General features: G+C 49.1%; 1 protein-coding gene across 1 annotated transcript in view; it reads left to right on the top strand.

Annotated features, from left to right (window-relative positions):
* The first annotated feature begins 740 nt into the window (after nt 1–740).
* Nucleotides 741–16,786, top strand: part of LOC102693542 (sortilin) — a 30,979-nt gene continuing 14,933 nt past the window's right edge. The window contains exons 1-6 of the mRNA XM_015342550.2: nt 741–1,260; nt 13,793–13,852; nt 14,382–14,455; nt 15,489–15,591; nt 16,361–16,522; nt 16,617–16,690. Of these exons, the coding sequence (XP_015198036.2) occupies nt 985–1,260; nt 13,793–13,852; nt 14,382–14,455; nt 15,489–15,591; nt 16,361–16,522; nt 16,617–16,690 (749 nt within the window). The 5' untranslated portion in view covers nt 741–984. The remainder of the gene's footprint in view (nt 1,261–13,792; nt 13,853–14,381; nt 14,456–15,488; nt 15,592–16,360; nt 16,523–16,616; nt 16,691–16,786) is intronic.

Genomic DNA, 16,786 nt, shown 5'->3' with positions numbered 1-16,786 from the left:
CAATAAAGAGTTCCGAGGCGCTGCAGTTCAAGACCCATTCATAAAATGTACAAAGTTTAGGAAGTGTCTTAATTTTATTTTCCATACATCGGAGCAGTTTAACTTGGATGTCGTATGCTTTTACGACACATTTAGTCGCAACTCTGCAGATACGGTATACATCTAAATACTTTTTTAATCATTAAACCTCAGAGAATAAGTAGAAGCACTTGTTTGTGTCTGTTGTACTGTTATTGTGTGCTGGTCTCCGGTTTCAGAAACTCATCTAGTTAACACCCGTAGAGTAAGACTTGATGTTACCGCGGATGGGAAAAGCAAATTATATGTCTGAGCCACACTGCCTCTGACGCTGTCACAAATATCACGTTACTTAATCAAAATCACACACTTGCAATGTGATCTTTCGCAGGAGATGGGGGCATCGCATAGCCGCCAACCAACCTTGACTGCATTTTTAATTGTTGACAGTGAAGTTCGGGGATCACATTTCTTTCCTGATCCCTGTCGAGTGTAGCCAATGAGGAAAAAAAAGAATCCTCCGGCCGAGAGACGTCAACCAATGGGAACCACGTTGATAGGCAGATTTGCGGAGTGGGCGTGGCCTCTCAGCTGTTCAACGAGGTGGGGTTGAATCCACCAATGAGATAAATCACTCCCAAGTCCAAGGGCTGTACGTGTGATCGATAGCTGAATAGAGCCAATCAGCACCGGCGTTCAGCGTCAAAGCAGCCAATCGCTTAGCCGTCTGGGGGAGGTAGGTGGTGTGAAGTGAATCTCCACCCTCAAAGCCGCTTAACTCCTATGTGCTGTTTGGTGCTTGGATATCGCTTGCTGCTGGCTTAGTGGGTTGTGCGTGTTTACATTACCTTTGTGGTTTGAGAGGGACCGCTCGCAAAAACCGGCCTGGCATTTATGGACGTTTTTTTTAAATAAAAAAACATATATATTTTCAAGCGCTTTCGCTCCCTCGCCTTCCCGTGAACGATGCGCCTCCCGATCCCCCGCAGCCGCTGCGTGGTGTTCTTCCTGTTCCCACTGGCGCTGTGCGTGGATTTCCGCGACAGAGCCAGCCGCGGGGTGCAGTCCACGTTCGTCAAGACCGGGAGGCTGGAGGATGTCTTCAGCTTCCCCTGGCCGTCGAGCGCGGAGTCGCCCGGGGGCTCCGGGCAGCACAGGGTGAGCCGGAGGAGCGCGGACAAAGCCGACAGCTGCAGAGCCCTCCAAGGATACGAGTCCAGGCTGGGCAGCAACACGCACACCGTGAGTAGACGACGGCTCCGGCTGCTTGGCTGTCCCCTACCCCCGTGCCCGCTGGAGGCTCGGGGGGGGCATGCTTGGATTCACAGCCGACGCGCACGGTGTTGGTCCGGGGTCCCAGCTGCCTGGCCGGGCTCCGAGCTCGGCGCCGGGGAACGGAACGTCCTGGTACTCTCCCTTCCAGAGAAAACACTTCTCCGTCCTGTTGTTCTTGTACTCCAGCCTCCTCAGGCATTTCCTTAAACCGGGGACTAGTAGGGTTAGCCCAGCCAAGCGCCTCTCCGCAGCCTGCCCTCTGTTTTGTTTCTCGCCGAGGTGCGTGTCATCTCAGTTCTCTCGTTTCACGGCGCGACACTAGTAGTCGTAGCAACGTCAATATTCTGCTCTCTGGAGTGCAATGCAAAACAAAACCAAAAAAAAAAAGAGCGGTGTTATAACACTAAAATGATCCCGTCTCGCCCAGTGGGTAGCTCCATCCTTGATTGTGTTTGCAGGTTCGCCCCCCGGCGGTTCAAGGTGCGCTTAACCTTAAATTCAAGCGCTTGCAAATGAGGTATTCAGTTCCCGCTGTGCAATTCGCACTTTAAATTCCAGATGCTTTATGTTTCCGTTTCTTTTTTGTTGTTGTTGTTGTTCATGCATATGGAGATGCGGTGTCGCTTGTTTTTGAAGTGTCCCGACACCATCAACGGATAGGGGAACAGAAGTGATACGGTAACCTTTAATAATTTATCTAGAGGCGGTGTTCTCGCAGGTGGCCCCGTATCCACAGACGAGCCAGGTCTCGGTGTGCCGCCGGGGTTGTCAGTGTGTCAGTACCGTGGTCTGGCTCGGCTCCGTCCCGAATCTTGAACTGTGTCGGGGGGAGTCGGCGATCGCCGGATGTTCAGTCCCGGGGGTGGAGTGGGAGAGACGGATGTTAACTGGGAAGGACGCAGCGGGCACGGGAGATTTAAGGGGCCAAGTGTAATTGACACGCCGCGCCACTCGCCGAGAGGTAAAACTCTTGGCCCGCCCGTGTGTGGCAGTGACCGGCTCTGCTGCCTGTGAGGGCAGGGCAGGGAGAAAGCTATAGCCCGGCTTGTTTGCCCCCACACCTCGCTGTGAAAGTGTGTGTGTGGCTATAGGCGCTGCTGTATTCGAGTGGGATATTAATGGAAACGTTTTAGGAGCGGAAGCGCTGTCGACCACAGCACAGTACGTCTTTATAAATGTGTAATATATGCAAAACGTTCGCTATTCCCACGACACTCTATTTCACAATTGCAGCACCGACCTGAGTTGCTTCGGTTTGCAGTAATTGTTATTCTTAATGGGCTTTAAGTTTCGAGGGTCCTTACTGACACTGATGTGTTGTGATGCATTGAAACGGAGTCCTGCCCTGCTGGAAAATGTTGGGGATCCCTGCGCTATACCGAGAAGCCCTGCCGCTCTCTGGTCAGTAAATAGGACAGCACCTTCCTAACAGACAGGCCCCTGAGTGTCAGCCAGGATTATTACCTGACTTGCTGGTTTTGGTGACCAGGTGAGTGTACGTATGATTTCATACGTGTGACCTTGTGGTATAAACAGCAGCTGACTGCAAACCGGGGCTGAAGACAGGGTTTAGGTGTCTTTAAACCACAACCACCCACAAATCGGATCATACTGAACACCTCGCTCGAAGGTACAGCTGAACCCTGTCCAGAGGGGAGAGCTTTCCAGTTAAGAGCCCCGGGCTGTGACCACCACCCAGCGCCCTCTCCATTCCTCCGCTTCCTGCCTGGTGGGAACTGATCTGCTGAGGCACTCGTTAGAGGCTGACGAGAACTCGGGAGAAATCAAAATAACACTTTTGATGGCGTTCCTGCGGGGTCAGACTTTTGGCTTCGCTCACGGGAACAATCACAAGACCTAGACCTGACTATCCCACAAATTTCAGAGAAACGAAAGCTTGAGGATTAACAGCCTGCTTCTCGTGAACAAAGACGGCGCTTGAAGCAGCCTGTTCTCTTGAGCACGAGGGGCTGTTCATGGCCTGGGCGTGAGTGAGGTCCGAGCCCGGCGAGATTTCGGGGGCGTGTAGAAACGAGACCCCCAGCTTCGACTCCCCTGCGGCTTCCTTTGCTTCCCCGGCTCCTCCGGTGAGGTGGGCTGGTTCAGGGAGCAAGCCGGCGTGTTGCTTCGCCGTGTCCTCCCGGCACCAGCCCGCAGTGAGACGCTGGTCCTCGGCACTGGGCTGCGACAGGCTGTGCACTGTTGGACAGGGACAGGAATAGAACGGAGCCTGACAGTCAGGCGCTCGAGACACAGCAGTGCTCTGGGCTGCCTTTGGCTCCGAGTTCGCTCAGCCCTGGGTAATGGGGTTGGTGCTGGGCACTGTCACAGGCAAACAGCGGTGGAGCTTATAATCCTGTCCCGACGCTGTGACGTGTGTGGTCAGCCTAGTGATTCCATCTGATATCCCCTGGTCTTGACGCGCAGAGCCCAGTCAAGTCCGCTGCTCTTGTGCGCAGAAAGATGCAGGCTGTAGCCATCCAGCGGTGTGACGGTTTTTGCGTTTTGAAACGCATCTTGCGTATTGTTTCTAGCTGTTGTCCGAGAGCCTCTGCGCTGGATTACGCACTGCTGTCCACAGAGAAGCTGTATATCTGCTCCCACACAAGTGTATTGGCCACAGCCTCCCAGCCCCTCAGTCCTGGATGCAGCCCCTGCCTCGGACATCTGTTCCTGCGTGAAAGGGAAGAGCAGTCTTGTGATCTCCATCCCGCCCGGCTGCCTGCGTTTCCTGGACAGGGTCTGTCGCGTCCTTCATCACATGATGGGTTTTGCAAAATATGCTAATCTTTATTGCAGTTCATCGCTGCCCCTTATAAAAGCTGTGTTGTCATCCTCTTCGGTGGCGTGAAGCAGCATAGTCAGACTAGTATTGATTAGACTAAAAACAGTTTGAGCACGTCTGTTCGTTCAAGCTCATGGCCAGAAGTCCCGATCTTTTTTAATAATCCAAACATTCCCTCTGTATCTTGGGCTCCATTACAGTATCGCTGTCCGGCTGTTAGCATCGCTGAACTTTGCCAGCAATACTTCTTTATTAAATGTTATTTTTAAAGGGAACACTTTGTTTTTTTTCTAATGAGAAATTTTCCTTAATACTGCCGTGCCGTTTTGTGGTTTGCTGGGAACTCTGCACACAAACCTGAGAGCTGCTTCTCTCCTGCTGGGATTTCCAGAGTTCCTGACAGGAGAGCACTCCCAGTCCGAGCGTGTCACCGGAGTGTCAGCCTACTTTTGTTTCCCTGTTCCTGGCACTGTTTCCCAACACCGTGTGGTTTCTGTAGAGCCTCGGTGAGAACTGCTAAGCAACAGTGTTTGGATTTGAACTAGCAATCTCTTGCCTGCATAGCTCAAAGTTAATTTTTACCGGATCACCTTCCAGAAACCTTTGTTTCTGGCTTTGTCCTTATGAATTAGTCATAACAAAAAACAGACCTTTGCATGTTGGTTTGGTGAACGTTTCCTGGAAGCTGGGGACCATTCTTTTTCCATACTAGGGGTTATTAGATGGCTCTCCTTAGATTGCTGCTGAGTATGTGAAATACAGCAGACGAGAATAGTGTAGTCATTGGAATGTAGTCTACATGCACGTCTGGACAGTGTGTTAATTTTTCTGTTCTTCAGAAGCGTCATGTTTGGCAGCCTCTGTCATGTCACAGTATTTCCAAGAGTCTCAGAATGATTTGCTGGAGGGGGGGGGTTGAAGCATCTGCAACACGGCAGATCAGCTTCAAGAAAGTTCAGGAGCCCAGGGAGAGGAGTGGGTAAGGTGGAACAGCAGCTGTTTTACTTGAAGGGGTTATAGGAAGTCCACGTTCATCGTGCTGCTCTTAAAATCTTAGGCTTTCTAAGACTGGCTGACAGTGTATATATCGCCTACTCATGTTTCCTTTAAGCACAGCCACTGTTTTGAGTTTAAGGCCTTAATTGTACTGCTTTTGGAAAGCCATGGATGTACTGCAGTGCTGCATTTTTGGTGTTTTTTAACCTACTTCAAACAAAGTGACTTCTGTTGTATTACCGGTCATGCTAAAGATGCAAAGTGTGAGCTGAAAGTGTTCTACAGCACTGCGTTAAGAAGGTTTGAATCTGGTTTCATAGATGGACTACAGCCAGTGTTTGGCAGTGAGGAGCTGAATCAAATCCACCCCCAGATTAGGGACCCCGACATAGTCCGAAATAAGTGTTTCCAGGTGTTATCCCAAAGCTGTAATCATTGTCAGGACACCAAGTCTCATCAACGTGGAAGATCTGTCAGGGGTCATGTAATCATCTGGTGCAGACTAGCACAGCCGTGGTCCTGTCGCTCTGCAGCTTCAGTGGAACAGGAGGAAGACAGCTGTAATTAACAGAAGCTGTCTGCGCATTTTCTTCATAAGCGTGAAGAGAACATCTGCCACACTGTTTTCTTTGTAACACAGTTAGGGTGCTCTGAAACGGCAGTCCTGCTGTGTGGATTTTTTTTTTTATCCAACTAAACTTTCTTGTAGTGCACTGCGGCACAAGAAAACTGCCTGTTTGATCAAATTAATCCACGTAGTCATGAACGAATGGAAAAAAATAGGGAGTATGGAGTTTACATTTAGGAGTCAGTAACTCAGAACTAGCAGTTTCAGTGAACCTTTTGTTGGGTTAGTATAAATCTGCGTGTGGATATGTCTGTCTGCAAAAGTTTCTCCATAGAGAGTCACCGCTCGCTGTGTCGGAACCGGATCCCAGATAGGTGCCTGTAATGTGCTGGCTGTCTGTCGCTGGACTGGAATTATGTTGGAGCTGGGAAGTAGGCCTGTGTTGCGACTATGATCTGGACAGACTGGTTCTCATTCTGCCCTGTCAGGGCTGACACACCCACAGCGGAGAGCAGCAGTCACATGGTTACAGGCTCTGGTGACAGGAATACACCAGAAGTTGACTGGAGGAAGACTGGGTGGTAGGAGCTCAGGAATGTGTGTCAGTGACACAGGGCATCAGCTGTTTCTGCTGACAGTGAAAGAACCCAAACAAACCTGGAGTCGGTGCAGAGATTTAAAGGGGTCAGATTCACCACTTTAGATTTTTACCTACATGTCAGGGTCCAGAAGTTATTTAACTGGCACTGTTTTCCAAACATTTGCAGACATGCCTAGACAGAAGACAGTTGATTTGGAGAGCTTCCGTCCTGCATCTGAACCAGGATTAGAAGTATCTGCAACAGACTTGTTAACCCCACAGGCTTTCTGTTGAAGGAAAAATCAGGTGATGGTGGCAGATTGCTTAGTTAGCAGGTGTCAGAGAGGGAGGAGGGAGTTGTCAAAGCTAGACAGCAAACACCTAATTGTGCAGGGAAGCACAGCGACCAGAATACGGACAGCCTGTTCTACAGGAAGTGACATATGGAGAGCAAACCGAAGGGTTTGGAAGGCATTTGGGGACAGGACATTCACTGTCATACAAACGCTAAAGAAAATTATGCATTGCGCAGCAGAGGTTGCACAGATTGCATTAAGCGACCATCTCTCCCTTCTTGACTGTCAGCCTGCAGGCCAGGTAAGGGAACACACTGCCACAATCCAAAAAGGAAGTTTGGAATCTGGGAAACTGTTCTGAAGTCAGGAAGAGAAGTCCTGGTTTTGGTGCCAAGAGGATCGCTGAGGCTACTTTGAGAATCGACTCCTAGAAATCCCTGCCGTTTCCGAGAGAGCCTTTAGTTCAGCCAGTTCCAGGGAGATCAAAAGGAGGAAGCAGTTCTCGTTTCAAGTGCATTCATTACATGCCAGAGAAAAGCAAAGCTCCACAGAGAGTAGAGACATGCATTTCCGATGGACCTGAACGACGTGCGTCTTGTCTGGATTTGAGTTGCACAAGCAACCTCGTTAGAGTCGGAAAGAGATCATCATTGTGGTCTCTTGTCACAACTCTCTGGGGGTGACCTGCCCTGACCCTGGAGGATACACAGGTATATACACCCCTAGGAAGGATGACTGAGCACTGAAGAAGAAGGTGTTAAATTCTGCCCTTTCTGTTTTCTTCGGTGCTGTTCATTTGCTGCAGCCTTTCTGGAGCTAAGTAGTAGAAACAGGAGGGTCCAAACAGGAACTCTGTGTCTGTGAAGTGCATAGAGGTTTTGTGGAAAAAATTGTTTGGCCTAGGAAACTATTTTGATTTTCTTCCTGTGTATTTGTTTTTTTTTGCGATCTCCTATTACTTTAACCTGTTCTTTATTCATAAAGGTTCTCTGGTTGTCGTTCCCCTTGGAAAGTTAGGGGGAAGCTCGGTCACGGCAGCCCTAACTGATTACAGCACTGTAAAATGGAAGCTCGAGAGGCGTGCTGTGAATAAATAGCAATTATTGACCCAGCTGCTGGGTGAGGGCGAGCAAGATTCAAAACGAATGCCAGCTCAGAGTAACAGTCCACACCCACAAATGAGAAAATCAAGCAGAAGAAATGTGCATATTTGGAATAAGAACACATCTCAGAAAAGGAGTCAAATGAGAACTTCTGGGGCATCAAGCTGGTTTGGTTTTGAGTGCCTAACCAGTACAAAAGTCTTATCTAGCTGGGTATTTGGTTTAATAACATGGCCTAAGTGTTCGGCTCTAGATGGCTGCAGACCACAAAGAGGTGAATGCAAACTTCTTCTGCACTGACCTTGAAGCACAGACTTAGGGGGGGATGAAGAGGAATTGCATTAAGATCAGGACTGGCCTCCTGTTGTTTATAGTATAGTATATCCTGTGTTCTTTGTTTAAAACAGTGCCTCTTCTTCTTGTTGCGCTTCCTATTGAATTTCCCAGCTTGTTCAGGCTTTGCTGCTGGTCCAGGAACAGTCCATTACATTCTGTTTGCCAGTACCTTTCAGGATTTCAAATACTGGCATCAGTCGTCTCCATGGATGACTTTTCGTAGTGGCCTGGTGGTTAAGGTGAGTTTCACTCTAAACTTTAGTTAGCACCATTAACACCAGTGTCGTCAAACCCCTTGAATTAGCAGTTGAAACTCAGGCTACAGCTGAAAATGGCCCTGCGGAAACGGAATACTGTATTCTTCCCGGAAATGGAACGTGTGTTGGCTGTGCTGGAGGGATTCCCACGGAAGCATTCTGCTCCAGCTGGGAATGGGGGTGCCAGAAGGCATGGGCGTCGCGAAGCTGGTAAACCCAGACACCTGTTCCATCCCCATTGCTGCCTGCAGAGATTCGGGATGCAGCGCCGGATTCCTCACGTCTGCACTCCGTGAATCCAGAAGAGGCAGGGTGGAGCTCTGGGCGCTCGGCTGCTCTCCTCTCCTGCTGTCTGGGTGATCGGAAGACGTGCCCTGTTTTAAAGTAGTTGGGCAGCCGGGCCTTCTGCCTTGGAAAGGTGGCAGTTGTTACTTGGATTTACTCTAAGTATTACAGAAGAAAAAATCAGATGTATTTGTGGTTTACACTTTTTTCCCCTTTGGAAGAGAGACAAATGTACATCAACTTTTTTCCTTGCGGCTTTGAAACAATACAGACAAAAAGAAAATTACAGACAAGTTTGTATGAAAACACGCTTCCATGTGGAGTTGATATAAGGCCAGTTAGTACAGATCACAGTTTTTTTTCTGCCATTGTGTGTAAACAGAAAGTCGCACTCCTTCAAAGAGTGTTTTGAAATGCTCTTCAGTTCTCAGGTTCCTGTTACTGTGTGCTGCTTTGAAAATCGCCTCTGCTGGAGCTGGGAAGTTCTTGGCCAAGACCGTGTGGTTTCTGGAATGACTTAAAGTTTCAGATTTGTTGCTTTTGCCTTTGCTGCTGTAACAAAACTCATGCGGCTGGGTTTTGGAAGGTGCTTTTTGTCTCTTTCTCCTTCTTACACAGCTCTTGCTATCTGCACCTCTCCTTCAGTCCTGCTGACTGCCTTCTGTGAGTTGTTTGGCAGAAACGAACTAAAACCTGACATGTTGTATTTTATCTCCCCTGGTTGTCAGTGGCTGATAAGATTATCTGGCAGGTATTTGCATGTTTCCAGGATACTGTTCAATTCATGGCTTGCCTGTCCTTATCTGTTTAAGTCCGATAGCTTCCCTTCTGACTCCTCTACAGGACAGTTGAACTGTCTTTTTTTTTTTTGCACTCATTGGGGTAGAAATATTTCATTTTTTATTCACCTGGTAGCTCTGTTTATTTGAAAATTATATAGAACATTTTCCTATGCTTAGGAAATTAGACAAGGAGGAAAATCTATTTTTCCCATACCTAGACTTCTTTCAGAGACGTGGAGCGAAAGCTCACTCGCCGCTGTGATCTTCCTGGAACCTTTGAGCTTTGACGTTTTGTGGTTTGGCAATGAGGTCAAAGAGAAATCTTATGTTTTATATTGTTCTAGTTCTTCCTTTACCAGAAAATGTTTGTTGATGCGTATTGAGCTCAAGTTGGCACTTCTTACTTCAGTCCAGCAGGTTTCCCAGCAATCGGGGCAGGGCTGGGCTGGGTTCAGATGTTTTCCTGGCACCCTGTTGTGAAAAGCTCTCTTATCTCAAGACTGAGCTCATGAGTCTCTCTTCTTTGTTTTTGACTTGGAAGTAACGTGTTGGTGGAGCGTGCATCACCTGTTTTGTCTTCAGAGTAGTGCTGCTCACCTGCAAGGGCTCAGACTTGTCCCGACTGCGTCCGCGTACTCTACACCTGCGTGTCATTGGGGCTCCTTGGCCCTCCTGAGCTCTCTGTGGGAGTCCCCAGGACGAGGGCTTTTGAAGATGTCAGCTCTTTTGATCACATTGCAGCAATCGGATCCGATTCTTCTCTTCTGTGTCTTTACTGACCCGCTGTCCGTTTCTCTAGTGGTGATGGGAGTGCAGTTGACATGGAGACACTTGATACTCGCTCCCAAACCCATTGATCTCACTTTTTGTTCTTCCAATAATCTAGATAACCATTGCTGGTTTAGTGCAGTGTTTCAGGGGCTGGGCGATACGGCCTAAAATTTATATCACGGTATAATTTTGATTTTGGACTGTAACAAATCTTTTCTCATAATTTAAATAGAACATGCTTTAAAGGGAAAACAAGTCTTGGATAGTAAGTTTTTATTGCCTGGAGTTAACTATTAGGTTATTAACTGTTGGTTAGCTACTGTGTTGTTCCTTTAGTATTTTTGAAATTTCACATTGAACTGAAGTAGTTTGTAATGTCCTTCCACCGCTGGCGTTTCTTGTCATGAGGACACCGACTAGTTAATGACTCGGGCTGCACTGTCTGTGTTGCGGCTTTTCTTTTCACACCAACACTAGAACCGCTTGATTCGGAGCGCATTCTCGGTACTTTCCTCACTTGCATACACGTTTCGTCTCTAGGTGATGGAAGAGGTTGCTTGTATTACCGCCTCTGGCTAAAATCGTCAACCGATGTAGATAACCGTTTTCTGTTCGTGGTCCGAATTTTAAAATCCGAACCACTTCTTTTCAACAATTTTGTCGCTGGTTCCCGTCTCGCTCACGCCGCATTTCTCGGCGTGTTTGTGTTTGCAGACGGGTACGCCGAACACGTGCGCCCGTTTTTCACGGAACAGGGAAGAGGACGCCCGCGTGTTTTTATTGGCCGCATTGACCTTGGATGCGTCATATACCGGACGTCTGAACCACCGAAGATCAATAATTCTGAACCAATCCGATTTCCAAATATCAGCAAGGTGAACATTTTCAGAATTATATAATGGGAGCTAAAAATTAGGCTGAATTTGAAACTATGACGGGTCAATAGTAACAATTTCCAAACCCCGTTTTGCGACGATTCTGGCGGCGCAATCTGTGTGAACATCAAAATCCGTTCTCTACCGGTAGAAACGGTATTGCCACATCCATATCGTGGCACATATTTCTACCGGTATACAGTCTATACTGGTAGTACTGCCCACTCCTAGCCTGAACCTGTGTCTGCTTTTATCTCTTCTTATGTGCTGCTGCAGAGCAGCACCCTGAGCTCAGCCACTCAAAACACAAGTGCCTGGCCCATCCTGGCTGTGGGTCGGTGTGATATTTCAACACTGGGCTTGAACAGTTTTAAGGCTATTTTTAAGCTCATCATCTTTTGTTGATCAGGGCCTCCCCGGTTTCCCTCCTCAGTGTTGAGAAAGGGCCGGGGAGGTTCGTCTGCTCCGGCCTGTGGGCCTTGGTGTGTTCCGGGAGGTGGAGAGGAAAGCCCAAGGATGGCTTTGCATCGCCGCTGTGCTCCAGAGGCTCAGCCTGGGGACTGCCCTGCCTTGGCACGCTGCAGCAGAAGGCTTGGCGCGCCTCCGGGCCATTAGGTAATCTGGCTGCTGGCGTGACTGCATGCCCCGTGTGTGTGTGTGTGTGCGGGCCGAGACACAGAGCTGCTCTGTTCTCGGTCCCGACAGGCCTCCCTCTGCCACTTCACGCGGACCTGGTGAGTGGCCCTGCCAGCAGGACCTGGCGCTGGCAGTAAGGTGGAGGGGGGCCCGAACAGACTGGGGCGGGATTGGAGGTAGGAGGGGAGCCCTACCGTCTAATCTGAAGAAGGAAACGGTTTAAACCTTCTCTTGATTAGGATTCTTGCTTCTTGGTTTGCAGGTATGAGCAAGTGTTCAGTGAGTTTAGAAGACCGAAAGATATTGTAAATGAGAACAGGTCTCCAAACAGCGCTTTGTTGCAGTCAAGGGTGCTACGCTAGCAGATTCTGGAGCTCCACTCACTGCTTTGGCTTTTCTGCATTGAATCGCCCCAGTTTGGCCTCGTCCACTTTGTGGGGCTGGTGGGGATCGCTGGAGCGGAGTGTTCTTGCAGGGAAAGGAGACTGCTGGGTCTTCTCCAGCTGGGATTTCTCTCCCGTGGAGCTGCGCAATGCCAAGGAGCAGGTGTTGCTCTTTATGTGGGCACGCTGGGCGCTCGGAGATGGAGGAAGGGCAGAGCCAGAAAAGAGGCGTTAAGGAGGTGATGGATTTGAAAGCCTTATAGATTTCCTCCTGGAGCTGCAGTCCTTCTGCGCCTCCTCTCTATGCTCCATGTGAGGCCTGGGTTTCTGTGGGCTGACGAGTTTGGGTCATGCCCTCCAGCGTCTGCAGAGAGATCACCTGCACAGGCCCAGGCCACCCCCTGCCCTGTGCCCTGTGTTCCCAGGATTCCCATTCAGGATGCTTTTCCCCACAGTCTACGGATTCCGATTCAAAGCCAGAGCCGTAACCTTACAACACGTCACTGTGTGAAAATGGAGGAAAATCTGAAATGCAGGAGTTTGGGGAGGAAAAAAGAGTGAATTTCATTGGAAAGGAAAAACATGAGCTATCCCTCTATTTTTGTAAAAATGCTCCTATTGCTCTTGGTGTTCGTTACTTCTCATGGCTGAGAGCGCTGACTCCTGCTGTCCCCCTGCCAGGTTGCCCTGGGCTGGGCTGAGACAGGGAGGCTGTGAGAAGCGGCGGAGGCCCTCGGGTTGTGATGCTCATGTGATGTGTGGGAGAGGCTGTGATAAGTGCGCTCTAGTTCGCCATTCGCTGGAGCCTCCGTTTGTCTGGGAAGAGAAGTGGGCGTTGTGTTTGGAGAGTGAGAGGTAAATGCATGTTACAGACAGGGCAGAGAGCAAGCAGCCATGCACTGTTCACCCCCCCGCCCCCCCCGTTTGAACCAGGGGTGTGGACTGGAGTCACAGACGAGTGTTTCCAGGTCTGTGAAGCAATACCTGTTCCAGCAGCCCTTTGCATAGGCTGGAATGAGCCACATGCCAGCGAAGGAGGGTTTTTCCTTACTGTCACAGCCTCTGCGCACCCCATTATCGCTCGGTAAAAGATCAGCCCTGTGCCAGTGTGCCGTGCCAGGTCTCCACAACAGTCGGGGAATCGGATTGCCCTTTAACTTTCATCACTCTCAATGATAAGTTTGTGAAAAACATCGGGGTGTTATGTTTTGGTACTGTATTGCGAGCCTGCTGTAGACGTACGACAGGCCGATGCTCGGAATCGGTGGTTTGAGCCCGAGGTATGTCTTGACATAGCTGGCTGTTTTGCAGAGCTGACCTCATTGCTGCTGGTAATTATACCCTTCGCACACCAGCAGGGGCCGGATTCCTCCACCTGCCATCCTGCAAGCGAACCCCAGCGGTTTAATAATAGATTCTGTCAGCAAGGAGATCAGCAGCTCCTTCCTGCAAGCTGGAGAAATGCGGTATCTTCTAAACCCCCTTTCCTCTCTGGACTGTAAGTCCAGGAGACTTAAAACTCTTTGTGCTATCAGAATGTGCCAGGGAGCTGCGGAAGAGCTAAAAAAAGCCTGGCGTAGCTCCAAAGTGTGGCAATGGTGGAGACCCCTCACCTTGATATCACTTGAAAGCAAAAAGAGGTCACAGCGTGTGGATTTTCTGTGTTTGTTTTACCTCCAAAAAATAAGAGAAACTTGATAAAAAGAAACAGAATGAACCGTTAGATAAGGAGTGCTCCAGTCTCCATGCCGAGCTGTGCAGTTTTGCATGAAGAGACACTGGGCCTTGGTTTTAAGGAGGAGCCTGGAGTTTTCATGCTGGTCGTAACTGTGTTTTCTCTTCACAGTACATCTTCAATGACCTGAGCGGCTCCGTGTCCCTGGCCTGGGTGGGGGACGGCACTGGGGTGAGTACTTCCTCCTGTCCTCCCCTTTATTTTCAGTGAACATGGTGTGAGACCAGTCAGGCCAGGCTGGGTGCCGCAGGGATAGGCCAGTGTGTTTCAGTGGACAACTGGGCAATAAATCAATAAGCACAGGTCTTTAACATTGAATTGAAACACTTCTTAATTGCGGGCTGTAGATGTACATTCTACTGCAGGATTGGCACCTTGTAGCCCGATCTCATCAGGGCTGGGCCTAGCCAGCACTGGACTGTAAGTAGTACAGGTGCATTTTTCTTTCTACAGCAATTACTTTAGCTGGATTTCTGGAGCTGTGTGGAGCATTGAAACAGAGCTCCAGTCCTGAAGAGCATTGTCTGACGCCGGGATCTCTGATGTCCAGACCATCTTCCTGTCTTTCTGCCGTCTTGACATGGCCTCTGTCTCCCAACATCACTCCAGCACTTCTCAGCTGGTGTGTTGCAAGGGTACGATATCCTGCCACTCGATTTGATTTCACCTTTTTCTCCTCTCCCTGTCCCGGTATGTCTAGGTGGTGTTGGCGCTGACCACTTTCCAGGTGCCCTTCTTCCTAGTGAGGTTCGGCCAGTCGAAGTTGTACAGGAGGTGAGTGTTGCCCATCCATGTGGTCGGAGCGAGAAGCTCCATCCCCTCCCTGGAAAAGCATACCCCTGGATAGCAAGCCTCCAGCAGGCCCACTGGCACAGCATCCAGAACTGATTGCTGAATTTTGAGGGGAAACTGTAGACGATGATCCATACCAGAAACAGACACAACATTATTAGTCCCACTACAGGCCTTGTAGAGAATATTTTTCTTATACAGCTCACTTCTGGATACAGTAGGTTTTTCAGCAGAAGCACATGACACAACTGACGAAGGATCTGCAGACCTTGGATTCCTATAGGAGATTCTGTATGGGAATAGCTTTATCCACCTGCAGGAGCCAGAGAGCTAGAGATGAGTCTGTGACTTGGGGGCTGGGGGCTCGCAGCTCGAGCCAGTTTTGTTGTAGGAGTGTCTGTTCATAATTATGAAGCCCTTTTCTCACAGTCTGATCGAGATGATCAGAGCCCTTGTGGAGGTTTACTGCAGTGGGCTACAGTAAAGCACAGTGAATGAAAAGGTGCTGTTAACTGTGTGGTGTAATGACAAAGCAGGGGGTGGTTATGGAGCCACAGTTTCTCACCCAGCCTGCATCTGTCTGGCAAGAGAAGATGTCATTATCCTCAATTACTGCTAATTATAAACAAGGCTGTGCAAGGACTACATGATGCCGTTCTCAGAGACCGCAACACTCCCTTTCTATCTTTACCTTTGTCTGAATTCCCCCGGGGTATTCAGTACAAATGTAAGCCTACATGCAATGCTGGATATTTTTTAACCATGAATGAAAGCCCATTACTTATCCTTCTTAGGTGCAGTGTGGTATTGTCACTGTACTCCTAGCCCTGACTGAATAGATCTCTCCCTCTCTGTATATTTATCTCCAGACCCTCATGAAACATTTCCCCCTTACCTGTTTAACATGTTAATGTTAAAACCTAGTAACATGTGAACCAAAGGAATCTTTTTTTTTTTCCTCTTCGGTATGGCCGCTCTCCGCGATGACATGCCTCTCTTTTTTTGTGGGTTTTAGTGAGAATTATGGGAAGACGTTTCAGGATGTGACGGGACTCATTAACAATACCTTCATCCGAACTGAGTTCGGCATCGCCATTGGCCCAGAGAACTCTGGGAAGGTTGGTTGAGGCCTGTGTGTGTGTGGGGGGGTGGTTCTGTGGTTTTGGAGTGACATTTGAGTCAGACATGTTTGATGTGGATTATGCACGATTAAACTTTGTTTTAAAATGATTATGACTGTCGCTGCCTCTATTACAGGTTCTTTTGTTACTGTTACTGACAAGACTGTTATTACTGTCATCATTAGTGAAACTGAGAGCCTTGAGTGAAATAAAACTCATTAAACAGGTCTGCTGTTACTTTCAGTCATGCACCAGAGGTATCTGCCTCAACAAGCAGGTTTCTGATGAGGTTACATACATCAACCGTCTTACCCACAGGAGAGAATAGTGAAGAAAAGGCCTGGTCTGCTACTGCTTTCAGGTCTTTTTCAATATTTTAGGTGGATTGGATCACTTCTATGATTTATATTATGGTAATCAAATATAATATTTATTAGCATGATGGCGCAGTGATGAGCATTGCTGCCTCGCAGCACTGGGGCCCTGGCTTCAGCTCTGGATCTGGGGTGCTATCTGTGTGGAGTTTGTATGTTCTCCCCGTTTTCTTGTGGGTTTCCTCGGGTGCTCCAGTTTCCTCCCACCATCCAAAGACATACTAGTAGTGGCGTCCTGTCCAGAGTGTACCCTGACTTGCTGGGACAAGCTCTGGCTCTCCTTTGACCCTGATTTGGATGAAGCAGTTAGAAAATGGAGGGATGGAAGATTCATAATTCCTCAGCAGCTATATTGTAACACTCTTGTCTTGTCTGTTTCTGCTCCCCTCCAGGTCATTCTCACAGGAGAAGTATCGGGAAGCAAAGGATCCAGGATTTTCCGCTCAGTGGATTTCGGGAACAAGTTCTCCCGCACAGACGTGCCGTTCCTCCCACTGACGCAGATCTCCTACAACCCCTGGAACGCCAGCGTGCTGCTGGTCATCAGCATCAAGGTGAGGGGCAGTGCCATGTGGGGGCGAGCGCAGCAGGCCCAGCGGGGTTCCCTGGCGCCCCGCCTCACCCAGCTGTTCTCGCTTTGCTTTCCAGAATGAGCTGTGGCTTTCCGAAGACTTCGGGGAGACCTGGAGGAACGTTCACGGGACCGTCTGCCTGGTGAAATGGTAAAGAGCCCACCGGCCCGGCCCCGGTTTTGAGCAGAGGGCACTGTCCCAGCTGCTGCATCCGCTTTTCATGGTTTTTCCCGAAAGCCGCGAGAA

The sequence above is a fragment of the Lepisosteus oculatus genome, chromosome 5 (assembly GCF_040954835.1).
Source record: "Lepisosteus oculatus isolate fLepOcu1 chromosome 5, fLepOcu1.hap2, whole genome shotgun sequence".
Taxonomy (NCBI): Eukaryota; Metazoa; Chordata; class Actinopteri; order Semionotiformes; family Lepisosteidae; genus Lepisosteus; species Lepisosteus oculatus.
The sequence above is the reverse complement of the archived record's forward strand: the minus strand, read 5'-3'. Positions and strand labels throughout refer to the sequence as shown.